The 26,760-nt window shown below is 35.1% G+C and overlaps 1 protein-coding gene across 1 annotated transcript; it reads right to left on the minus strand.

Moving 5' to 3' along the window:
- Nucleotides 1–7,376: 7,376 nt before the first annotated feature.
- Nucleotides 7,377–7,913, minus strand: LOC145791347 (disease resistance protein RPV1-like). Its single transcript, XM_082871701.1, has one exon. It carries the CDS (start codon nt 7,911–7,913, stop codon nt 7,377–7,379), a length of 537 nt encoding a protein of 178 aa, XP_082727827.1.
- Nucleotides 7,914–26,760: the final 18,847 nt, after the last annotated feature.

The following is a 26,760-nucleotide window of genomic DNA, read 5'->3' on the forward strand; positions in this document are numbered from 1 at the left end:
AATAGACTATACAAGTACTACCAGGTTGTCATTTTTACCGGTATTAACTGGAAGGCTCGACACCTATCCGCGCGAGTTTCTGATCTTTCACCATGGACACTCAAGCCAACTTATCAAAATCATCTACACCCCCTAACTGGACTTACCAACATATTTATCCCTTTCACATTCTGTTAATTCTCATTACAATATAATCCCTCTAGTTATGAACTTGATGAGAATGCTATAATGGTAATAATTCATTTCATGCACGTTAATGATAATATATCAAATGAGAATGCGAAGCAACAATTAATCTCTTAACATTTCTTCATTTTCAAATATCTCTACAACAAGATCAATAAATTTCAATTTCTCATTTCTTTTCTTGCAATGTTATTTCACAACATAACCATACGCCTTCCATTCATAGCAACAACCACCATCACCCACCATGTACAATTCATCGCAAGTTAGTCTCTTCAAGACTATGTATTTATTACGTTCTCAACATCAATCCCCAAGATTTTACAATTTCCAACAACACATGCTCAAGTGTTTAACAAATATATGAAAATAACATCTCATTTCTCTTACCTCTAGTAGATAGCTATTTCACTACACATTAATGAAATTTACTTTCATTCATCTTCTTGACACAAGATAATAAAGAATTTCATGGGTGCTTTCTTATCTTCCAAAATCCCCAAATTTTAGGGTTTTCTTTAAAAACAAACCTTCCTCATTTTCCAAGAAAAACTCCATCAAACTATTTTTTATGAGTTTAATGGAACGGAAACCCTCAAGAAATAGTAAAAAGATTGAGATACAACCCACATTCAAAACTATCTACATTTTGAATCAAATCTAAAATCAACACAAAAACTTCAAGTACACTTTTAAATCAATATCAATCTAGCAAAACTAGTATATATGACTCTAGAAATCCCTACCTCAAGGTGTTGATGATGAAGAGAAGATGAAACCCTAGTTTCAAGGAGGAGAGGGTCTTGGATTTCCACCACACCAAATGAAACCCTAACTTTAGATCTTCAAGATTAGAGGAAGATGATGATGATCTTGACACAAAAATTTGCAAAATCAAAGAGTCCTAGTGTGTAAGGAAGTTTTCAAGAGAGAAGGAGGAGAAAAATAGGGTTTAGAGTTAGAGAGAGATGTGTAAAATGAGTGATACAATCGCACCAAAAAGATATAAAAAAAATAGAGTTTCGGACTGCCAGTCTACCGCACGTGCGGAGCGCCCCTTCCCGCACGTGCAGCCTTCATCCCCGCACATGCGGTGGCCCTCTCCCGCACCTCCTTCCGCACATGCCTTTTAGGCAGTGTGTAGCCTTCATCACCCCTGAATTTCGCACGTGCGACCTAGCCCCTTGCACGTACGGCCCCTCTCCCGCACATACGGCCCAAGGGCCCCGCACGTGCGGCTAGCCAACCAGCCTATAAAAGTTTTTGGCTCAACCTTCGGGCACTCTGGACTTGACCTCACGCTCTCCAGAATAAGCGAAAATCGATACCGAACCAAACAAGAACAAGAATTCTAATCTAGGGACCCAATTCCGGATGTTTCAAGTCCAACGAAGATAAAAAAGAGAATGGAGGAAGAAGAAAAATAAAGGAGACAAGGACCCGGTCATCACAACCTCTCCACCATAGGAAATTTCGTCCCTGAAATTTTAAACAAACCAACTAAAAGCTCTAACCATTACGACTAGCCCAACAACATTATCAAGTCGCAACATCAAAATACAACCAACATTTATCATTTTCTTCCTCATCATTTCATCAAAACACAATTTCTCAAACTAGATATATGAAATAAAGCATTTAGAACAAAATATCTTTCTTTCATAACCTTATACTCAAATCAACAATACATACAACAACATGTGATCCACAATGCAACACTTTTTTTTCCTTCAACACAAGGGAACATTACAATTAAAAGAAAGCAATCAAGCATGCTCAAATAAATCCGGATACTTGGAGCAGACTTTCGCCTCCCTTTCCCAAGTCACTTCCTCAATCCCATGGTGTCTCCACAACACATTCACTAACAGTATGGTTTTGCCTCGTAGCACTTGCTCTCGGGTATCTAAGATTTGAACTGGCCGCTCTTCGTAGCAGGCATCCTCATCTACCTCCAAATTAACCCAATCTAGCACATGAGAAGGGTCGAGTTCGTACTTCCTAAGCATTGACACATGAAACACATTATGGACCCCTGAAAGTTGTGCGCAGCAAGACTAACCGATATGCCACTTCCCTAATCCTCTCTAATATCTCGAAAGGTCCAATGAACCTCGGAGACAACTTACCACTCTTGCCAAACCTCATTAAACCCCGTCTAGGTGAGATCTTAAGGAAAACAAGATCACCCACTTCAAAGGACAAGGGTCGTCTCCTCTTATCAGCATAACTTTTCTGTTGACTTTGAGCCGTAGCTAACCTCTTCCGAATGAGAGCAACTTTCTTGGTTGTCTCCCTAACAATCTCCGGACCCAACAACAGTGCATCCCCCACCTCAGCCCAACAAACTGGTGATCTACAAGGCCGGCCATACAAGGCCTCAAACGGTGCCATCTCTATGCTAGCTTGATAACTATTGTTGTAAGCAAATTCAATCAACGGTAAGTGCCTCTCCCAAGACCCCTTGAAATCTAAGACACAAGCTCTAAGCATATCTTCCAAAATTTGTATAGTACGTTCCGATTTCCCATCGGTTTGAAGGTGATAAGCGGTGCTGAAAGTCAACTTGGTTCCCAATGCCTTTTGAAGGCTCAGCCACGAACGGGCAGTAAAACGAGGATCTCTATCTGACACAATGGTTACCGAAACCCCATGAAGTCGAACTATCTCCCTTACGTATAACTTTGCCAAATGCTCAACTGAATCACCGGTTCGCATCGAAATGAAATGGGTGGACTTAGTTAACCTATCAACAATCACCCAAATGGCATCATCGCCCCACTACGTTCTAGGAAGCCCAACTACGAAGTCCATAGCAACGTGCTCCCACTACCACTCAGCTATTGGCAAGGGTTGTAACAAACCCGCTGGTCTTTGATGCTCGACCTTCACTTGTTGACAAGTAAGGCACTTAGACACAAAGGATGCGACATCCGGCTTCATACCCCTTCACCAAAACTGACGGCTAAGGTCTCGATACATTTTAGTGCCTCTCAGATGTTCCGCAAGGCGTGAGTGATGGAACTCCCGAAGCACTTGCTCTTTATAAGATTCAGGTACAAACTAATGGTCTAAGTAACATGCACTCTAATCCGAGTGAATGTTCAAACCCTTCTCTTCCTTCCCATTAGAGATTCTATCTCGAATTATCTCCACTTCACGGTCTCCCTGTTGTGCCTCTATAACTTTACTAATCAAAACAGGTTGAGTATTCAAAGTAAACAATGTTGCACCCTCTTCAGACTCACCCAATTGCAATTCAAACCTGCCGATTTCACCCAACATAACCCACTCCTGAATGGCCACACTCGCCAAACTACTCACGATTTTTCAGCTTAGGGCATCGGCCACTACATTGGCCTTCCCCGGATGATAGTGTAACTCAAAATTGTAGTCTTATAAAAACTCCATCCACCTCCGTTGACGTAAATTCAAATCTTTTTGGGAAAACATATATTTTAGGCTCTTATGATCGAAGAAAACTTCAAATTTCTTGCCATATAAGTAATGCCTCCAAATTTTCAAGGCAAACACTACCGCTGCTAACTCTAAGTCGTGGGTGGGGTAATTCTTCTCATGAATCTTCAATTGCCGTGAACCATACGCTACAACCTTCCCCTCCTGCATCAAAACACAACCAAGCCCATCCTGAGACGCATCACAAAAGACGGTGTAGCCCAAACCTCTCTCCGGAATGATCAACACCGGTGCCGTAGTCAATCTAGTCTTTAGCTCTTGGAAAGACTTTTCACAAGCCTCGCTCTATACAAACTTAACCCCCCTTCTAGTCAACCTAGTCAAAGGCACAGCTAATCTAAAGAAGTCTTTTACAAAACGCTGATAGTACCCCGCCAATCCCAAGAAACTTCGGATCTCAAAAACATTTTTAGGTTGCTCCCAATCTTGTACAGAATCTATCTTCGAAGAATCTACAGTTACCCCTTCACTTGAGACTACATGGCCCAAAAACTTCACCTCGGTAAGCCAAAACTCACACTTCTCAAACTTGGCATACAATTGATGTCTTCTAAGTAAATCAAGCACTATCCTCAAGTGAGCCTCATGTTCCTCCTCGGAGGTCGAATAGATTAGGATGTCATCCACAAAGACAACCACAAAATGGTCCAAGTACTTCCTAAAAATTCGGTTCATTAAATCCATGAAAGAAGCCAGTGCATTAGTCAACCCAAATGGCATTACAAGGAACTCATAGTGGCCATAACGCGTATGAAAGGCCGTTTTCTGAATGTCCTCTTCCCAAACTCTCAACTGATGGTAACCCGACTTCAAATCTATCCTTGAAAAGCAGCAAGACCCTGTAAGTTGATCAAACAAGTCATCTATTCTGGGTAAAGGGTATTTGTTCTCAATGGTAACTCGATTCAACTTGCGGTAATTGATACACAACCGCAACGACCCATCCTTCTTCTTTGCAAAGAGAGTCGGTGCTCCCCAAGGCAACGTGCTAGGGCGAATAAAGCCCTTGTTTAAAAGCTCTTGGAGTTGAATCTTCAACTCATGCAACTCTGCGGGTGCAAATCTATACGGTGCCATAGAAATTAGTGCCGTTCCAGGCACTAAGTCAATGGTGAACTCAATCTCCCAGTGGGGTGGCAAACTAGTAAGGTCCTCGGGAAACATGTCTGGGTATTTACAGACTACCCTCAGCAACTCAACTCGAGTCTTGTTACTCTCACTATCCAAAAGAGTAGCAAGGAGACCGCTAAGCTCATTCCTACTACGAGGATCAAGTACTGGCGATAAGACCCGATCAACCCTATCCCCCAGAAAGTAAAAACAATCACCACCCAAGGTGCACACTGTGACCCTCCGCCGAAAACAATCAATCACTACCTGATACGAAGCCAACCAATCCATGCCTAGAATAACATCAAAACTTGACATATCTAGCAACACAAAAGAAAACGGGAGGCTACGCCCGGCAACCTCTATCTCACAACCACGACATTCCAGATCTAAGTCAACTGTACCCCCAACTGGTGACTCAACTCTGAGTGGAAACGCTGACTGTACCACTTCTAACCCCAATGCAGATGCGAATGCAGCAAATATGAATGAATGAGACGTACCCGTATCTATTAACACATTGGCCAAATAATTACACACAATAAAAATACCTCTCACAATCGAGGATCCTGGCAACTGCTCTAGCGCGGTAACAGCATATACGCACCCTTGTGGCGTCTAGTCAACCTGCTCATCTCTCGGAGCATAGGCCTATTGTACTGACTGAGCCGACGCGGCTCCTTGCTGAACTCATGAAGTCTGAGCTGAGTGAGCCTGCTGGTAGCTCTGAGTCTGCCTCGACCCTAAAGCGCCAGATGCGCCTCCCAACCGCGGGCAAGCTCTCTTCATATGCCTTGATTGACCACACTGATAGCAAGTAGTCCCCTGCCCTCTACTCTGAGACTGACTTTGAGATCGATTAGGTGGTGGTGGTGGTAACATCTGCTATCCTCCTCCCTTCTACGGACATGCAAAGACCTTGTGACCCAGTTGGCCACACTTGAAGCAAGAAAACCCGCTCGGTGCACCCTTTCCCGAGCCCGCACTAGACATGGGAAATGTAGATCTAGAATGTTGTTGGTGGGACTGAGTTGGGTAGGTGTTTCTACTCTTTTTATCGGGCCTATAATCTACCTGTGACCCTTAACCCCTAGACCTCGAATTTTGAAATCTCTCCTCCTCGACCTCCACAATAATCTCCATATGTGCAGCTGCCTCCATAAGGCGATCATAATTCCGGATCATGTTCCCAGCAACCTTGTACAAAATCTTCGTCATCAACCTCTGCTAGAACTCAAAGCAACGACGCTCCTCTATCGCTACCAATTCCGATGCAAACCGGGACAAACTAGAAAAGGCTGCTTCCAATTCGGCCACGGACATATTTAGTTGCTTAAGGTCCTTGAATTCTTGCCTCAATCTCCCCCTAGCCGTGGAAGGTAGGTACTTGTCTTGGAAGGCCACCACAAATGCCTCCCATGTTGGTTTTATTCGGCCCTTGGCATACTTCCACCACTAGACTGCGTCACCATTGAGATAGTAGCTTGCAAGGGTCACCCTCAACTCGCTGTCCTTGATGTAAAGCATCTCAAAAGTCTTCACGGTTTGTTCAAGCCATTCATCCGCTTTCTTTGGCTCGGGGCCGCCATGGAATTCATCCGGCTTGGCCCACAAAAACTCCCTCGTGAGGAAGCTCGCCCTTGTCTCCGCAACATCCTCCCTGGCTTGGGACTCCGCCCTAAGTATGTTCATAGACTCCCTCAATGCCCCCGCCATCTCCCGGGCTAGAGCCCCCATTGCGGTTTGGCCGGCTTGCCCTGGCACCTCTGCTTGCCCCATTTGTTCGGCCATGTTAGCTTGGCCTAGACCCTCTTCTTGTACTCGGACCTCGTGGACCGGTATCTCATGCACACCCCAGCGACCTCGACCTTGCCTTCCACCCTTACCACCTCATGTTCAAATCACATCATTTTGTGCAAGAAATTTTTGTATAATTTTTTCATATGTATAGTATTACTTTTTAACTAAATAAGATAGTAATGTTCATGCTCATCTTTTTTTAAAATCTCTTACCGTATTGTTCGTCAATACATGATACATATCTTCAAAAAGCCATAATTTGCTGCACTTTCCAGGCTCTCTAGGGAATTCTTGATGAACAATATCCCATCCCAATTTTTGTATCAAATCTTGCATCAGTAGATTATTATTTGAAATAGCCACGAGAGATTTTTCAACAAGAACATTTATTCCAACACAGGCGTTGAAGCCGCAACTATCTAATATTTTTGTTACTTCATTTTTATCCTTTCATTTGAAAAAGCATGCAATATCTGAGAATATTTCCTTCTCTTCCCAATCCAATGCATCATAACTTATTCTAAGTACTTGTCTAACTTCCTTGTCAGGGATTTCTTTAAGTTTGTAGTGCACTTTCCCATTCACATTTGTTTTGACCAAAAAGAAATGAACCCAAAACTTTGAGAGCTAAAAGGAACTCTTTTAGCATACTCCACTACACGATGTAGAAGATCCCCATAAACTTTCATTTGATGGCCTTTGCCAAAGGCTTTTGAATTGAAGAGTCGTATAGCTTCATCTTTATTCAACCCCTTAACCTTATATACATGTTTTATGCCAAATGCAATTAGCAAATGTTTATCTCAAGTTGTTATAATGATTCTACTTCCAAATCCAAACCAGTGATGCTTTCCAACCAATATTTCTAGCTCTGTTGACACATCCACATCATCAAGAACAATCAAAACCTTTTTACCGCATACCTTACTCTCTATCATACTTAATTCCATACCAATATTTCCAACTTTGAAATCCTTTTCCATTAAGATTTCTGAATAGAGTTGTTCTTCGAGTGTTTTTAGACCACTTTTCTTTGAAACTTCTCTAACATTCTCAATAAAGCTGCAACCTTCAAATTGACAAGCGATTTGATCATACACAGCTCTAGCAATAGTTGTCTTACCCATTCCACCCATTTCCCATATCCCTATAACACGAGCATCATCTAGCCCCAAACCTAGCAATTCAATGACTTCCTCCATGCGAGAATTCATTCCAACCAGGTCTTCGACAACACTTAGACATGTATGATTCAGACCTATAGATTGAGAGGGGGAATAAAAGATTATTGACGCCTCAAAGCTCAAACAAGCTATATGTATAACAAGAATAATGGGCATTACTCTAGAAGAATGATATTTAATTTTGTTAATTGCAATTAAAATATTTTTAGATAGAAAGTATATTCAATAGAAAAAATAATTCAAGAAGTAATATAAATATGGGACAATTACAAAAAAAAAAAATTAAAAAAAATCCAAGAGTTTGAGATTTGTAATGGAATCAATCATGAATTTTCAATTTTGTCAATTTAAATGCTAATATTTTGATTTATTTTCAATTTAAATCATTTGCCTATTTTCATTAAGTAAAACCAACGGAAAAAGAATATTTTAGTCATTAAATTTAGGGGTACTTATGTGTAGGTCCTAATAAGTGGACTTATTGTCTAATAGGTCCTATGAGAAAAATTTGTCACAAGAAAATGTCACTAATTGTAAGTTTTAGCGACAATTTATAAAAATCATGACAAAAAAAAGTCACGAATTGTCACTTTTTAGCTACGTATGTAAAAAATTATCACAAAAAAATTATTTTTAGCGACAATTTTATCAAGACTTATTTTCAATGGGACCTGATGGGAATTAAGTCCAACTATTAGGACCTATTGGTAGTTTACCCTTAATTGAAAGGTCAAGAAATAATTATCCTATCCTAAATTATTTTAGAAAATCAAACATTGTTATGCATGTGCAATTCGTTAATGTTTAGAAGCAAATGCTCCCATTCATTTTGACTATTATTGTAAGTATGTGGTAGAAACTGTTGTATCATTTAATCTTTTTGCTTACATTTTTTGAGAGATTGTAGACCATATTAATTGCAAAAGCGTTACTCAGATGGAAAAAATTCACGAAACAAACATATTTTATGTAAGGCCGACGATTGTTTTCGGTCTACATACGTTTATGTGAGTGTTTGTATGATTATTCTCTGTATGTTTGTGATGCTTTTTTTGACATTTATAAATAATGTTATGTTGTAATGAATAAAAATGCATAAAAATTAAGTTGTAATGAATATAGTGAAATTACAATTAAAATAAAATTGAGTCACACATTAATTTTTCGAGTACTTGTCTAGAGGCTCCTAATTATAAGTTTTTATTTTTTATTTTTTTATTATCATCAAAAGTTAGCTGTTAGTAAAGTGTCTGTTTCTTAATTCAGCTTCTTATTGGGGAGAGTTGAATCTATGAGAGTTAACATCTCCACCTTTGCAAAGTGTTTGTTGGTATCCCTACCCTTGCAAAGTGTTTGCCTCTTAATTCGGCTTCCCATTAAGGAGAGTTAAACCCATGACCTTCCTTGGAACTATACTGGTGGCCAACTGAGTTACGCCTAATTGATTCCTAATTAGATGATTATAGTAGTATAAGAATGTAGACAAGGGATGTCCTTGCTCATGTCTTCTAATATTTCAAAGGATAATATTAGCCAAAAATACCTTTACACACTAACCAACTTTAAACGCACATTTTGCATAAACTTCAGTATTAAAGTTGTTTCAAAAACTTAAAACTACTATAATTTTTTTATATAGGTCATAGTTTTCGACAAAATTTGTATTTCTATAATTATCTCGTCAAGATCTTTCAAACAAGATCGGTGAAAATGAAAATTCTAAAAAAAATGACAAAATTTCACTATGCTTGATCTTATCAAAATAGAGAATTTTTTCTATCTTCAAACTGTGAATGTCACTATTTTCTTTCAGCGAAAATTTCAATTTAAGCTAACAATTGCAAAATTGAGGGATAATTGCAAAAGTAAAATAAAATTGATATCTAATTATAATTTGGGAGCTCAGCCCATAAATCCAAATGTGGATTTCTTTTGCTCAAGAGTCCAAACTCTAAACTATTAAGCCTATAAGGACATGTTTCTGGAAAATGATCAAACTGTTTGCACTCTCCTCATGCCACGTGGCAGTGTTTTTTTAATTTTTTTTTTTTTTAAAAAAAATTACACAAAGAGATGGGCAAAGTTTAACCCATGACCATAGATTTAAGATAGAAGGACTCATACCACTTAAGTTAAGTACATGTTATAATATTAATTTCATTATTATTTTCTTTTATTCAAAATTAATATTTTCTTTTATTCTCAGTTATTTGAATTGCATGACATCCGCTAAGTGAAGGCCTCAATTTATATAGTAAAACCTTTGATCTCCTCATGTCATGGGTAGTGTTTTAAATATTTTTTTTTAAAGGAAGTTACACAAAGAAGTAGGTAAGATTTGAACCTATGACCATGAGTTTAAGGTAGGAGGACTCATACCACTTAAGCTAATTATACATTATAATATTAATTTTATTATTATTTATTTAAATTATATACGCATCGCGTGTGTCATAGAGGTATGATTAATATTTCCTTAATTATCCTTCCTTTTTCTTTTTTTTTTTTTGCGGGCACGCGTGCCTACTTTTATATTTAGATAGCATTGGATAAGTTTACTAGTCTGCAATTACTACATTTTAAAACAATTAAAAATAGATATTTTTTAGATTAATGCTTCCTACCCCCACTGGGGGTCGACCCCCAGTGAGGTGTCACTGGGGATTGGCCAAAAAAAAAAAAAACTGTTTTTTTTTTTTTTTTTTTTTTTTTTTTTTTTTTTTTAAGTTTTCGGCCAGTGGGGCGCGACCCCCACTGGGGGTATGCAGCGGGGCTGTATTTTTTATCACCAAAAATCTACTATCCACTACGATTTTAAAAATCTGAAGAGTACATTTGTTTTCAATTTTTTTTTTTTTTTTTGCTGAAAATACATTTCCAAACTTATTAAATATCACACAGCAACCTATATCTACCGAATAACCAAACACCTTCTGAAATTCAAACACCTTCAAACATCATAATATGATTTTTTTTTTTTTAATAATTCGACTACTGTGATATGTTCAATATTTGTCTTCTCTACTACCTTCTTATGAATGGTGAGCATTCAAACATCAAACACATTCAAATATTATAATATGATTTTTTATTATTATTATAATTCCATTATTGTGACCTGTTCAATATTTGTCTCTTCCATTGTCTTCTCATTAACAATGAGTGAGAGAAATTTTGTGAGATTTAAATCAAAAAAAAAATTGAAAATATAAAAAGAAAATAAATCACTCTATTTGGTTTTGATTTCCAGAGTTCACTTTTTAAAAAATTCTACTTTTTGTTTTTTGTATTTTTTTTTCACTAATGTTTTTTAATATTTTAAGCAATTTTTTTAATTTTTAGGCACACCTAACATAAATACAGTTAAAAAAGTATAATATTTGTAAAAAAATCTTTAAAAAATCACCAAATACCAAAAATACCAACAAAAAAAAAAGAGAAAAATTCAGTACATTTTTCGTATTTTTGTGTATTTATTAAAATATTTTTCATAAATATTTTACTTTTTAGATACATTTAAGTAAGGTGCATCTAAAAAAAGTTTAAAAAAAAAAAACTTCAAATTTTAAAAATATTCACCAAAAATAAAAAAACACGCAAAACAAAAAAAAACTCAATTTTTAGAAAATTGAATTCAGACCCACTGAATATTTTGTGCAATTGATCTACTTTAAATGAGTGGTGATGATTCAAAGTGGCATTGTTCGCAAATTGATAACCCTTTGATTATTTTTTTTCAATTGGTTTTTGTGTATTAATAATAAACTTTATTTCGGAGTGTTTGGAATAACTGCTGGTCATAATCCACTACAACACTTGCACAAAAAATAATCAACTATGCTCCAGAGGGTTTGGAATAACCCTGTTTCTCAATCTAAAATAAATTCTACAATCAGTATTACCCACTTTGTTTCGGATGTTTCGGACCAAATTTATTACATAGCCTAATGGTTTTAAATCAAAACATAACAGTCCACTTTGTTTCAGAATCGAACAGTTGATCGCATTGTCTCTTAATCAACTATGTTTCATAACCTTTTTAATTTATTTTCGTTCTCCATTCATAGTTCTGTATATTAATTTTTAATTTCCTAAATTTCTTTATCATCTACTTAACTAATTTGTGTAAAATTTTCATCATCTGTTTTTTTTTATTTGCTTTCTTATACATAGTCCTAGTATATTGATTTCTAATTGCCTAAGTTTCTTTATCATGTATTTCACTTTTGTAGAGAAAATCTAATATATATGAACCAAATATGACAATGTTAACTATGAAAACTAAATAATCGATCGCATTGCCTCGCATAAACTCTGTTTCACAACATCTTTTTTTTTATATTTATTTTTGTTATTTGTTCATAGTTCTAGAACATTAATTTACCCAAGTTTCTTTATCATATATTTAACTAATTTGTGTAAAATTTGCATCATCTTTTTTACTCTATTTGCTTTTTTTATACATAGTTCTAGTATATTGATTTTTAATTGTCTTAATTTCTTTATCATGTACTTTACTTTTGTAAAGAAACCCAACATATAAGACTCAACTACGAGAATGTTAATTATGAAAATATACAGAAAGGTCTTGGCCTTCAAAGTGGGTGACATACAAATATACATTAGTGGTTTTTTAAACTCATATATTAATACATACAAACTGATTGGATTTTCCTGCAAAATAATTAATTTTTGATTTGATCTAATGGTTAATTACCAAAAAAAAAAAACTCCAAGATTTCACGCGTTTTTTACTTTAAACCCCAGTATTTCAATTTCGACAAATTAAACCTTGGAGTTCCACCCGTATTTTAATTTGCCCCCTCCATCTATCTCCATTTGTGTAAGGTAACAGAGGGGGGTTAAAAGTGAAAAATGTTGAAGTTTAAAGTGAAAATCACGTGAAACCTTGAGGTTTATGTTTTAATTAATCTTTTTTTTTAGTGATTTTAATTTTTAAAAAAATGGTTAATTACACAAAAAAAATCCCCAGGTTTCACACATTTTTCACTTTAAACCCCTTCTATTACCTTACACAGGCGAAGATGGACTGATGGGGCAAATTGAAATACAGATGGAACACCAGGATTTAATTTGTTGAAATTGAAATATTATGGTTTAAAGTGAAAAATGCATAAAACTTTAGTTTTTTTTGTTTTTTTTTATTAGTTATAATTAACCCATAAATTTTTTAGGTGAAATATCCAAAGTAATGTGTCAACATATGCTGGTAGATTTAAATACTTAAAATAATATTTTATATTAAATTATTATTATTATTATTATTATTATTATTATTATTATTATTATTATTATTATTATTATTATTATTATTATCTCACGATGAAAAAATATAAATTACTAATTATATAGATTTACAATTTTACATTTTATTTAATATATATAGTCACAATTTTCTTTTGGATCATGTGTAATATCTATATCTACCATCTCAACAATTACAATTCAAATAAATCCAATAGCACCTGAAGTTGATAGTATTAGAGAATGGTATATTTAAAAAAAATAAAGCAATAAGAAAATTAACAAATAATATACGTGCAGTTGCAATAAAAAAAAAAAGTCGAAAACAAGTTAGATACAACGTTATGAGCAACAAATAAGCAAAATATCACACAAGTGAAGATAGAAGATTTAATAGAACGTTCATTACTTGATTTTTAGATACATAATTTATCATCCTAATAATAATATTACAATGTTAGTTGGGCGTTTTATTTATTCACATTTTAATTACCATGTGATTTCTACATACATATCCATAACAAAAGTTAAACAACTTGGTAAATTATATAGTTAATAGTAATAAGTCTAACCATGTGATATGGACTAATTATTTTTTGTGATTAGTTTTGATTTACTTTCAAAATTTTAATACTTAAATATTAATATGAGATAATATGTGAAATGTTTATAATAATTTTTATTATTTTATTATACATTCAATGCCCACTCATACTGACAAATGCAACCATTATAAAAGGGTCAAACACAAAAAACTAAAAACTATTATAAAAACTAATAACCAAAAAGAAAAAAGAAATATTAATATGAGATAATATGTGAAATGTTTATAATAATTTGAGGCCTTTCAATTAAGATCGATATTCAATGTTAAATTGTGAAGAAAATAAAGAAAGAAACAAATAGGGTATAATATGCCTATATGTGGACTTTAAAAAAATTAATTAAAAAAATAGAATAAATTAAAAAATTACAAAAAAAATCATATATATACTTATCTCTATATTTTTAAATCACTTTTAAATGAAAAAAATAAAAATAAAAAATGGGGACAAATAGATCTAAATACGGGGATAGAAGGGTTCAAACATGGGGACATTTATGTGTAGATGGGTTCAAATATAGGGACAAATATGTTAAAATTATAGGGACAGAAAAGTTCAAATTGGATCAAATATGGGGACAAATAGGTTAAAAGTATTGTGACAGCTAGGTTAAAAATATCATGAATGATAGGATAAAAAAATGGAGGGAGATAGGTAAAAAATATATGGACATATAAGTTCAAATATGAGGACAAATAAGTTTAAATACAATGATAAATAGGTTAAAAATTGATGGACGTACGTGTAGGTTTTAATAGGTGGACTTGTTATTCAATAGGCCATGTGATAATTAATAGCGTTTTTCATCAAACACTATTAAAAAATGTCAGTAATTGTTAATTTTCAGTGACAGTTTAAAAATTGTCACAAAAAATGTCATTAATTATAAGTTTTAGTCACAGTTTAAAAAAAATTATTATAAAAAAAAGTTACTAATTTTTAACTTTCTGCAATAGTTTGAAAAACTCGTCACAGAAAAACATCACTAATTGTAAGTTTTAGCGACAATTCATAAAAAATGTGACAAAAAAAGTCACTAATTGTCAATTTTTAGCAACATATGCACACAAAAAAATCACAAAAAATTACTTTTAGTGATGATTTTACTAAGACTTATTTTTAATAGGACTTTATGGGAATTAAATTCAACTATTAGGATCTATTAGTAGTTTACATTTAAAAATATGGAGATACATAGGTCAAGATATGATGATAAATAAGTTAAAAATAGAGAGCTGCTATTAATACCTACATTTATTCTTTGGAACCCCCCCCCCACCCCCCCTCCGCGGGTATTTTTTATTTTTTTTAACAATTTTGTCCAAACATGACGTTCTATTTTTACCCTCATCCATAACCTTCTGAACCTAATTTCCCAAACCCTAACTCTAGCCATTATATCACCTCCAGCAATACTCTCTCCTCATTTCCTGTTCGAAGAACCAACCCTAAGAAGGCCAACATCAGGAAAATCTCTCTCTCTCTCTCTCTCTCTCTCTCTCTCTCTGTAAGGCCCTGGTATCTCACATCGGGAATGGAGGGGGAGTTCCTGGGCTATAAAAGTAAAAACTTGGACCCTAATATAGCATCGAGGCCTTTTCCCAAGTGGTGAAATCCCTATTAGAACTCTCCAGTTAAGCGTGCTTAGGATGGAGTAGTTCTAGGATGGGTGACCCACTGGAAAGAACAAATCCGTGCGGGCGTGGCCCAAAGCGAACAATATCGATGACGTGTAAAGGGTCGGGGCGTTACAAATGGTATCAGAGCCGACTCTCCGGAGTACCGGGTGTGGGCCCCTGGCGTCTCTCGGTGCATGTGGGCGGGCTTGCGAGCTGGCAGGCTACTGCACGGGGACGTGCAGCCTTATGGGGGGTGGATTGTAAGGCCCCGGTATCTCACATCGGGAATGGAGGGGGAGTTCCTGGGCTATAAAAGTAAAAACTTGGACCCTTATATAGCATCGAGGCCTTTTCCCAAGTGGTGAAATCCCTATTAGAACTCTCCAGTTAAGCGTGCTTAGGATGTAGTAGTTCTAGGATGGGTGACCCATTGGGAAGAACAAATCCGTGCGGGCGTGGCCCAAAGCGGACAATATCGATGACGTGTAAAGGGTCGGGGCATTACACTCTCAATCTTACAATTACACTCTCTCTGTGTCTCCATTAACAAGGAGTTTCTATATTTAGAAAGGTTAGCTATATATAAAAGAAGGCCAAAGTCTATTCATGTGACAAAAATGTGATTACGAAATGAGTATAAGAGAGAAAAATCATCCATATTTTTCACCTATACACTTTGTTTTACGTGATAAGCACATGAAAGTATATATATATATATATATGTTCATATTGTAAAAATTGGGACAAAAAGACGGCTGTCTAGGTGTAACTAGTGGTTGTGTTTGTGTTTTTGGTGTATGTTTTTCTGGCTGTTGGAGGTGTTTATTGCTTGTGTTTTGATTGGTTCCTAGTTGGAATTTGGAAGTTTAGCCATTTTTTTGATAAGCTAAGAGACTTTATTGATGAAATGAGTCATACAAGTATGAGGATACATCAATAAAGGGGAGAACAAGGATACAACAACAGCAGCACAGAGAGGATCCAAAATAGTAGCTAACAACAGAGCTAACTGAAGCTAACTTTGCTGAACAACAGAGCTAACAGAGCAAGCAATAGCAAAGAAAACTAAAAAAAAAACAGCAAAAGAGGATCCAAAACTGAAGCTAACCACCCCCAACAGTTGGCTAGAAACCAACCATAGCAAAAACCATAAGCCAAAGAACCAGCAGCAGATTTCAGACTGAAACAACAGAAATCAAACAGCAAACCTGATCCGGTGGAGGTTGGATACAATGTTGTGCACTGAATAATCTGCATTTAAGAGCCATTTTGACCACAGAGCTATCTGCACTTTAATCTTTTCACACAAATTTGTGAATTTGGAAGTTTAGCCATGATGATATGTGCACCTTCCTTCCACCCCCCACCTCCATTTTGTTGATGTAATGTCTTTAAGGTCTCTTTTTGTTGATGAAAAAAAAAATGATATATCTATGCACCCTAACTATGGGGGTGTTTGGCAATAGGCTTCTTGGGTTAAAATAGTACTAAACGACAAAATAAGTTAAAATAGTCAATAAGACAAAATGCTACATCCAATCCATAATCATTTCAATTTTTCTCTCACAAACATCATATCTAAATATAAAAAAATCCAATCATCTTCCCAAACACAACTATTTATTTTAGTCTACTAAAATAGTCAAAAATTAAAATAACATACTAAGATAACCTACTTTCCAAACACCCAGTGGATGATCGTGCCTACGATACTCTTCGAAAAAAAAAAGCTTGCATCCAAATTAAAATTAATACATTTATACCCTGTTTGGATTGAGAGATTTGGCTAGAAAAAAAAGATATTGAGAGATTATTAATTCAACTATATGTAAAATCAGATTAAACTGTGACTTCGTAATTACTTAATATATGTATATAAAAAATTGTGCTTAAATAAAAAATAAGTATTTAATAGAGAGCAGAGATCATAAATCTAATTTTCATAAATCTAATTTTTAACCTTTTGTGGTAATTACTTCACACACTAATCTCTTAGGGCATGCTTGATTGGGTGGATTAGAGCATGGGATTGAGATTATTAATCCGTGGGCCCAATTATCCTATGTTTGTTTTAATATTTTGGTTTAGGATTATTAATCCAATGGATAATTAATCCAACAAATTTGTAGGATTATTAGCAATGGGGTAAGGGTGGAATTATTAATCCAATTGGATAGTGAATACTACACTAATTTAATAGGATTATTAATACTTCACTATTAATCTTGTGAATCAAACATGACCTTAAAGTCATAAAAAAATGCATTTCTGTTGGACAAATGTACCATTGTCTTTGTTTTATACTTACAAACTTTCAAATTTCATAACTTGAGTTCTACATATCCGTTTTTAATGAAATTGATATTTATAGATTTTTTTTTTTTTTGAAGATCTTTTAAACAAGATCAATATGGATTTTCTCTTTTGAGGTCTTTCAATTAAGATCGACATTCAATGTGAAATTTTGAGGAAAATAAAGAAAGAAACAAATAGGATATAATATGCCTATATGTGGACTTTAAAAAATTAATTAAAAATAGAATAAATTTAAAAATTAAAAATAATATATATGCTTATCTATATATTTTTAAATCACTTTTAAATGAAAAAAATAAAAAGTAAAAAATGGGGAAAAATAGATCTAAATATGGGGATAGATAGGTTCAAACATGGGGAAATTTATGTGTAGATATGTTCAAATATAGGGACAAATATGTTAAAAATATAAGGACAGATAAGTTCAAATTGGATCAAATATGGGGACAAGTAGGTTAAAAGTATTGTGACAGCTAGGTTAAAAATATCATGAATGATAGGATAAAAAAAATGGAGGGAGATAGGTAAAACATATATGGACGTCTAGGTTCAAATATGAGAACAAATAGGTTTAAATATGATAATAGATAGGTTAAAAATTGAGAGACTTACGTGCAAGTCTTAATAGGTAGACTTGTTATTCCATAGGCCATGTGATAATTAATAGTATTTTTATCATACACTATTAAAAAATGTCAATAATTGTTAATTTTCAGCGACGGATTAAAAACTGTCACAAAAAATGTCATTAATTATAACTTTTAGTGACAGTTTAAAAAAAGTTCTTACAAAAAAAAGTTACTAATTTTTAACTTTCAACGATAATTTGAAAAATTCGTCACAGAAAACGTCACTAATTGTAAGTTTTAGCAATAATTCATAAAAATTGTGACAAAAAATGTCACTAATTGTCAATTTTTAGCGACATATGCAAAAAAAAATCATCACAAAAAATTATTTTTAGTGACGATTTTATTAGGACTTATTTTTAATAGGACTTGATGCGAATTAAATTTAACTACTAGGACCTATTAGTAGTTTACGTCTCTCTCTCTCTCTCAATCTTACAATTACACTCTCTTTGTGTCTCCATTGACAAGGAGTTTCTATATTTACAAGGGTTAGCTATATATGTATATATAAGAAGGCCAAAATCTATTCACGTGACAAAAATGTGACTATGAAATGAGTGACAGAAAGGAAAATCATCCATATTTCCCACCAATACACTTTGTTTTATGTAATAAGCACATAAGAGTATATAATACAATATATATATATATATATATATTCATATTGTAAAAATTGGGACAAAAATGCTAGAAAGTAGTGCTTTTGAAATTAAAAAAAAAAATGCAACAAAGAAATAAAAGAGAAATAAAGATAATAGACAGAAGACTATGTTACCGTGAAAAATAGAGTTTCGTAATTCCAATTTATGTAAGACCCTAATTCATCTTCTTAATTATTCACAATCTGCATTTTGTTTTAGCCTAATACAGTCATATTTTGATATAAATTTTGGGATAAAGCATGTATTGGTGTAAAATGTAGATGATTTTCCTTTTTTATCCTCATATCATAGTCTCATTCTTATTACATGACTAGATTGTGCTAAAGATTTAAACTATTGAGTAACAGAAATGGAACATTGACACTTGTGTATGGACCAAAGTGAGATTTTACCAAAAGTACAAGGAGTTGATTGCCACAATTTTATGTACAGGGACCAAAGTAGGATTTGATGAAAAGTATAAGGGGTTGACTATCATGATTTCATGTGTAGAGGCTAAAGTGAGATTTGGTGGAAAATGCAAGGTGCAAAGTGTAATTCACCCAATGAAAAAATTATATTTTCATCTCTTTTATATTGAAATATATATTTTGTCTTAAGTATTTTTATGTTTTCATATCATTTCATTAATTTTGGTCACATGCAACATGATTGTAGGTCAAATTGTGCAAATTTTTTCAAGAGTCTCAAACAATTTTCTTTTTTTACATTCAATAGAACCTGTTGTATTTATCCCATTTATCAGAGAAGGTACTATATAATTTATCCTAAAAAAATAATACTAAAAATAGTTACTTGACTTGACCTAATTTTTTTATGGATTGATTGGTGAAATGTCCAATTTAAAAAGGGTGTAAGATATTATATCTAAGGGAAAAATCTTTTCTGGTGATTCAAAATTACATTACCACCTATCCGTTTAAACTTTTATTTTAACCTATCTATTTAAATATTTTTTTTTTATCTATTCAATTTTTTGAACCTATATGTTCAAATTTGTATCTATCTATTGAAATTCTCCAACCATATTTTTTCCAATTGGTTGGAATTTACCAAGTTTTTTTTTTTTTTTTTTTTTTCCAATTTGTTCAATTTTTTATTCTATCTATTCAAAATTTGATACTTATACATAGATATATTTATTGTAGACACCTTATTTTGACTGACCCTAACATTACGGACGCTTATAAGCCTCTTGATAATGAAATGGTTATATCTCCACCCTTGGAATATTGAAAGTTGTTGAAAGTTGCTGCCATACCCTACTTTGAACTAAAAAAATGATTTTTTTTTTTTGCAAAAATGACCGAAATACCCCTGAACCTATTTTTCAGCCAAAAACCAATTTTCCAACCCCGAGAGATAGGGGAAGCCCAAATCCACTTAGATTGATGATATTTTTCAAAATTATTGATCGATTTTATCAAAAAAAACATTGATCTAAAGACAATTTGAGCTTTTTTGGGACATAAGTAGGCAAAATCGATGCAAACTTGCACCTAACCTACAAAGTTGACACCTGGACTCTTGGCCGCACATGCGCCCGCACGTGCATTGTGTGGCCACAGCTTGTTTGTGTGGCCGCACTTATTTTGTGTGGCTACACCTCTCATGAGAGGCCACATAATGCGGCATCGGAGAGAGGTGCTAGGGAGAAAGCAATAGCTAACCCTAGCAACCTCTCTTGGCTTCCTCCCCAAGCTAGGAGTGCTTATAAAAGCACACATTCCCCCTTATTCTCCCTTCAAGGGGTTACAAAATTGTGAACTTTTTGAGAGAATTTGGGAGCTTGGAAAAAAGAAGCCTTCCCCTTCCCTTCTAACTCTAAAAATTACCACCTAAATAACAACTAAAACTTCCTAAGCACTTGGAGATTTGAACAAAACTTAGAACCTAAGCTTGATGGAGACCTACAAGCTAGGAAATCCTTATTTTCTTCACTTTTCTTTGCGTGCTCTTGGGTTCTTGAAAATTAACAGGTAAAACTCTATCTTTTGATAATTTCAATCATTTTTATTTGCTTATTTTCATTAGCAAATCATGCTTAGGACTTTAGTTTATCCATACATCATGTATATAGCAGCCCGGGTTAAGATCCAATCCTTTTATACTCTTTAGTTCTGAGTCTTGTATCTATTGAGGTAGTTGGCATCTATTCTAGTCATATGTAATCTTTGAATTGTGAATTAGATCTTTAGGTTATGTTTTAAAACAGTTTAGGCTTAGTATTTCTGGGGAGGTTTTGTCTGTTGGAGTTTGGGTTCGATTGAGCAGTGTTTTGTTTGCTTGAGCGGTCTTTCGTTACTTCAAGTTTTTGAGTTTTCTATGTTCTGTGTCTGACGCTCGAGCGGTGTTTTGTTCGCTCGAGCGGTCTATTTTGTATAAAGTTGCAAAAAAGGATCTTTTTCTAACTTTTCTAATTCTCTCTCTCTCTAGTGATCGACAAGCTCTTTGTGCAAAACTCTTGACTTGTAAGACAGAGAAGAATAAGCTACAGCAAATCTATGCAACGTATGAAGAAAAGATTGAATCTCTCGAGATGTCTCAAGTTACTTTGGAAGAACTAATGATGAAGAAAGAGGAAGAGCTCAAGTGTGCTATGGCAACCATTGGTCTTTGGAATAAAGGATCAAAGACTTTATCATTGGGTCTCAACAAATTTGTTCTGACAAGAGTGGCATTGGCTTTGGTGGTAAGAAAAGAAAAAACAGAATGCATCCACATCTCATGATATAAGAACTCAAGGAAAGGGAGAACAAAAAATTCAACATGAGGGTGGACTTCTCAAACTTCCTAGAGTTGGTAAGGCCAAAGAAAAGAAGGTACATCCTGTTTTTATTTGTCATCATTGTGGTATGTATGATCATATTCACCCTTATTTATATGAGTTGCAGGGAGAGTGTCTCATAAAAATAGAAGAAATTCCGACATCTCGTGGGATAGGAGACATTTCATTGGTCGTAATGAGGTTAAGGGTCATAACAGACCTTGCTATTTTGATGTGCTTGAAACCAAACATGGAGCAAGTTTGCATTTGCCTAGACCTAGGAATAGGAAGTTGGAAACCACGTCAAGACGGGTTCCCATTGAAAGGGAAGGGAACCACAACGTTAAGACACCACCCAAGAACCGCAATTCTCACAACTTTGTTCATACTAAAACAGTTTGGGTGAGAAAACTTGACTTGTGTTAAGTTGTTTATTCTTTTTTTAAGGGGGGTTTCTGTGTGCCTTTTTTGTTTTTTTCTTTTTGGGTCATTTAATGTCTGGTATCATTTAGTGTGTGCTTGTTCATTTTATGTCTTGCTTTATTTTAGGGGGAAAAAAAAAAAACCAAAAAGATTTTCTTAGTATGGTTTTGCAAGCTTGAAATTTTTGAGAAGTTCTTGTGACATATTGGAATTAATGAGAATATCCATTATATGTTAATATGAGTGTGCTTTCTGTGGTCATCACTCATTTCGGAGTGTGTTCTTTGATTAGTATGTCTCATTTTGTACACACTCTTGGATTAGCAAATATTGGAGTCTTCAGCCTTAGTGATCATTTTTCTCTATGGACTTCTGTCATTGTCTCTTTTGCTTTTCTAGAGGAATTGACCTATACTAGCATATCATGGGTGATGTTGAGTCTCTTAACCACCTTCCATCTTTTTTCATCTCCACGACTTTCCTCTCTATTCTTTGTAGTCCAGCCATGAGGAAAAGGCTACCTCAGAGTCACTAACCAGGCTATCCTTATTATATATCCATGCTTCTCTGGTTCGGTTTCCATACTCTTGAGCGTGTTAGCCACCAATGAGTGTGCAAAAGAAAGAAAAAAATGTGCAAAAAGAAAAAAAAAGAAGAAGAAAAGATTCATTGATTGGGGGGGAGCGTCCGCTTTTACTCAACAAATACCCCTTGATTCCTAGTGGTTTAATTTTCCTTTGTTGTGCTTAGATTCTCTTGCCAGGGGTCTGGCTTTCAAATCATTACTAGGATTTGAATCTAGTGTTTGTCGAACTCCAAGAGTCACACGTGCACTTTTATCATGGGATTTATGTTTTTCACATAATGCATCACTTTCTTTTATAAGGAATCTTCTAGAGGTTGTGCACATTTTGTTATCATGTAATTGTGTTTCTTGGATAATCTTGTGTGTTTTAAGGTACAAATCAGAAATTCTTTGCTTGCTTCACCATATTTTGTTTTTGTCTTTTTCTTCTTGTTCACTGTTTTTAGTGTTTGTGGTTGCTTTTAGCGAGGGGGAGTTTGGTTCATCTTGGATTGGTTTGGTAAGGGACTTTGGTATTAGTTAATTTCTGTGTTGCTATCCACTGCTTGTTTATTGCTTACTTCTCTTGTCCTTGCTTGTGTGGTTTTTGATCTTGCTTTTGTTTTTTGAGCTTCCTTTGTCAATTCGTAACAAAAAGTGGGAGAAATGTTGTAGGGTGCATGTGTTTTAAAATTTCATGTATTCATGCCATGTGTCGGGTGCATGTGCCTTACTGTTCATGTTTTCATGTTACATGTTCTTAAAATGTAGCACTCCCAAAATAATATCATAAACACACCCACAAACATGTATAGATAATAGCATAAATCAGAGTCTTAGTCCTTTCATTACATAAAGTTAATGAATACAAAGAGTTTGTTAGAAGTAGATGCCCTATTGGCTTACATCTTTCCAAGCTTTAACTTGGTTACAACAAAAGTGAGCTTCGCTCATTACATCTTAAGCCCTTGGCTTTACAAATATATATAATCAAAATAAGAAAGCTCTTGCCCTCCCGAATTTCTCTTCAACACTATTGCCTTGGTGGAGGTATGCCATCATTATCTGAAAATGTTATTCCCAAGTAGGGTGACCCACGGCCCAGTAGAAATCATCTAACACAATATATGAAATTTAGCAAAGATATAAATACAAGTGCGTAAACAATGCCCGTAATAAAACTTTTCATAACTTTATATACTCGTAAGATATTAATTTCAAATCTTAATCCATGTACTTTCAATTCATGTTCCATTCACTAATTTTTCCCAATTCATGAGTCAATTTCGTTATTTCTCAACAACCAAAATGAGATTACAAATTGTCAACATGTAAGCACTTCAAACTTTTCTTTTACGGATATTTCGTCCGCGGGCTAGGCACCCATGTACAATTTCGAGACTTTCACCCGGACACTCCGGATAACTTAATTATAATGGAGTCAATCCCCTTTCTCCTCCCAAACAATCATTCATACATATTCAATGTATTTAAACACAAACTCAAACAACAGAGTATGTCCTCTTTCCACTCTCAAATAACCATACATATATAATGTATATAAATATAGTCATATTTAATGACAAGCACAAGTGATTAGTTTTAATTTACCTAATCCGCATGCAATTTCTATGACAATCATAACTACCATCCATCGATAGCCTAATACAATTATTTCTAAACAGATATAAAATCTCATAACAGATAGTTTATTCGAAACTACCAAAGAATGAAATAATACATAACCAATCCCGCCATTCATGTCAATACCCTCTCAATTTCACATTTTCAATGCCAAATCTAATTATTTGAACAAAATAATAGTTTGATCCAATTAGGGTAATTTTCCCATTTTTCCCAAATATTAGCCAAGTGCCAAAATCATCAAATTAGATATAACACAACATCATTTCCAAACCCCATAAGCATTTATTTCATCTTCACCCAAAACCCCTCTTTCCAATTTATGCCCAAAACCCTAGGTTTGTTTTAAATATCTCCAAATTTCACCATTGTTACACAAGAGGCAAATAACTAAGCTAAATATCATATGAAGGTGTAGAAAGATCCCTACCTCAAAGAGGAAGACAAGCCAAGCAAGAGTGGAACCCCAAGAACACCGAAACCCATTTCCGTTTGGTTCAAAATGAAGATCTTGACGAGCTTTACCTTTTTCTCAAAGGTACTTGGGTGAAAAGATCAATGGATGTAAATGAAATCTAAGAGAAAATTTGAATTCTAGAGAGAGAGGCTCAAGAACAAGCTTTTTGAAAAGTTTTAGAGAGAGAGAGATATGAAAAAGTAATTCAAAATATCATCTTCTCGGACTGTTATACACGCAGTTCGCTTGAGCTTAGAAAGCCCCGCTTGAGCATCAGACACAAAGTTCCGCTCGAGCATGAAAAGTGGCGCTCGAGCGTAAAATACGCCCTCCCAGAAGTTTTGCAAATGAAGGACCCCGCTCGAGTGTGGGACTGGATGCTTGAGCGTCCAATGCACTCTGCAAAGGTACTAAGAGTTGTCAAATCCTGCTTGAGTGCAAGAATGGCCACTCAAGCAGAGGAGCAAATTTGTGAAGCCCGCTCGAGCACAAGAATGCCTGCTCGAGTGGAAAGGCCAAAATCTAGGCAACACCGGTTTTGAAATACAAGCAACCAACCTATCCCAAACGCACAATTACAACCCGATAACCAAAATGAAAGGGAAGACAAGGGAAAGAGATAAAAAAAAATAACTATTCAAAACCATACCAACCCGAGTCCGGAATACAATAAGTAATGGGTTAAAATCGAAATCGCTATAAAACATCTAAAATCTCCAATTTATATATATTCATATTTCCATCTCATGCTTTAGGATAATCTTGTCATATGTCTACTTCTTTTTCATATACTTTTTGTGGCACTAATAGCTGTTTTACAGATCATGACCTTGAGAAAGAAGTTTTCTTTTACTGGCTGTAATGGATTGGGGTGATTGAGAGTTTAGTTGCTAGGTGTGTTTTGTCACGGCATTGCCAAATAGAGAGACTGTTAGATTTTATTCTTAGCAACCCCGTTTGACAAAACTACTTTCAGTTGTACTTATATTCGCACTTTTATTTCAGTGAGACTATGAGTTTTTAGATACGAATCCAACTCAAATTGTGCCTTGCAAAGAAGTTTGTGGTGTTAATTCTTTCATGTTTGTCACTTCGCTCATTATGTCAGGGATTGAGCGAAGGAGTGTGCGCTCGAGCGAAGAATCCTTGGTCCCAGAAGTTTTCACTGACCGTAAAAATATAAAGAAGTTGCATTTCTCACTCGAGCGACACTTTGGTGGCTCAAGCGAAGACATTTGGAAAGCACGCTGTTAGGTTTTTATTGTTGGCAATCCCGTTTGACAAAACTCCTTTTCAGTTGTAATTTTATTCGCTCTTGTATTTCAGTGAGGATATGAGTTTTAGATGCGAATCCAACCCGAATTGTGCCTTGCAGAGAAGTTTGTGTTGTTAGTACTTTCAAGATTGCCACTTTGCTGATTATGACGGGAATCGAGCTGCCCGGTCAGCTCGCGGGGATCCAGGGGGCAGCACCCCTTGGCGGGTCCGGGGCAGCGCCACGGCGGGGTCGAGGGGCAGCGCCCCCAAAGCAAAATGCAAAAATGCATTCAAAGTTGCCTGTCCGCTCGAGCGGAGAATGCTGGGTTTCAGAAGTTTGTCAGGTTTGTAAAAATACTGGAATGTATGATTTCGCGCTCGAGCGGGTTCTCAAGCGCTCGAGCGGACCTCTATTTTGTCACACACATATTTTGCTGAAGACGCTCGAGCGGGCCGTTGGGCGCTCGAGCGGAGATCGCGAACAAGTTTTGCCTATTTATATCTGTTTAGGTTGTTTTTAGATTTTACTTTTCCTAGATCTTATTCAAGAGCCCTAGGGTTTTGTTTGAAGTTTTCTTCTGAGGTTTTTGTGTGTTTTCCTTGATGTTTTTGAGAGAGTTCTAAACTTATGATTTGAGATTCATACATCAAGGAGTTGGTTACTTTATATTCAAGAAACTTCTCCAGATCTTCTTCTTGGGTTCTAGGGTTTATATCTGGGGATATTTTACCAGTTTTCTTTGATGTTTTGATTGAGTATTCACCTCATGGTTTTAGAAGTTTACATCAAA

The sequence above is a fragment of the Camellia sinensis genome, chromosome 5 (assembly GCF_055761805.1).
Source record: "Camellia sinensis isolate YWXY chromosome 5, ASM5576180v1, whole genome shotgun sequence".
Classification (NCBI taxonomy): Eukaryota; Viridiplantae; Streptophyta; class Magnoliopsida; order Ericales; family Theaceae; genus Camellia; species Camellia sinensis.

Excerpts from the sequence above, each read along its gene's own strand:
- LOC145791347 (XM_082871701.1), bottom strand. The coding sequence starts at position 7,913 with ATGCCCATTATTCTTGTTATACATATAGCTTGTTTGAGCTTTGAGGCG.